Source organism: Sinocyclocheilus anshuiensis, unplaced genomic scaffold (genome assembly GCF_001515605.1).
Source record: "Sinocyclocheilus anshuiensis isolate Anshui unplaced genomic scaffold, SAMN03320099.WGS_v1.1 C32287040, whole genome shotgun sequence".
Lineage (NCBI taxonomy): Eukaryota > Metazoa > Chordata > Actinopteri > Cypriniformes > Cyprinidae > Sinocyclocheilus > Sinocyclocheilus anshuiensis.
In genome coordinates, this window is record NW_015614251.1 from 1 (window position 1) to 837 (window position 837).

The following is an 837-nucleotide window of genomic DNA, read 5'->3' on the forward strand; positions in this document are numbered from 1 at the left end:
CGGTGAACGCTATGAATTTAGAGTCATAGCAAGAAATGCTATCGGCACAGTGAGCCCACCCTCTCAGTCTTCTGGATATGTCTTAATCAGAGATGAGAGCTGTAAGTACACACAGTTTATATTGTGTTTTTCGTTGTTCAACATTTTTTATATGGAATTTTTATGCTGGTCTGTACATCTTAAATTCATAATCTTATCTCTTTTAGTTTCTCCAAACATTGAGTTTGGACAGGAATACTTTGAGGGAGTCTCTATTAAAGCTGGAGAAATCATCAGGCTAAAAGTAACAATCAAAGGAAGACCTACACCAAAAGTTACCTGGTACAGAGATAATATTGAATTAACCAAGAAAATGGTTGATATCACAACAATTTCTGGATCAAGTACCCTCTTTATCAGAGATGCTGACCGTAGTCATCGTGGTCTTTATACTGTGGAAGCCATAAATCCCTTAGGATCTAAAAAGGAATCAGTGAAAGTTAAAGTCTTTGGTATGAATAATGTTTGTACCTTATCCCTGTTATTTATTCATTCCACCATTTAATCACTATATTTTCTTAAGATTCACATCTTTAACCTATGCTTCTATAATTTATATATTTTAGATACACCTGGTGAACCTGTTGGACCAATCACATTCTCAAATATATCTGAGGGCAAAGTAACACTTTCATGGAATCCACCTGAGAATGATGGTTGTTTTGAGGTCACTCATTACAATGTTGAGAAACGTGAAACCTCTAAAATTTCATGGGCACTTGTTACGGACGAGTGCTTGGCAAGCACATACACTGCCACCAAACTGATCAAGACAAATGAGTATCAGTTCCGTGTTTC

At 36.3% G+C, this 837-nt stretch overlaps 1 protein-coding gene across 1 annotated transcript; it reads left to right on the plus strand.

Annotated features, from left to right (window-relative positions):
- Positions 1 to 15: 15 nt before the first annotated feature.
- LOC107682512 (titin-like) lies at positions 16 to 834 on the plus strand (the record flags this gene model as incomplete). The annotated part of the gene is made up of 3 exons (XM_016478728.1): positions 16 to 101; positions 207 to 491; positions 606 to 834. Coding segments are annotated over exons 2-3 (368 nt in total), but the record flags the coding sequence as incomplete, so codon positions are not given.
- Positions 835 to 837: the final 3 nt, after the last annotated feature.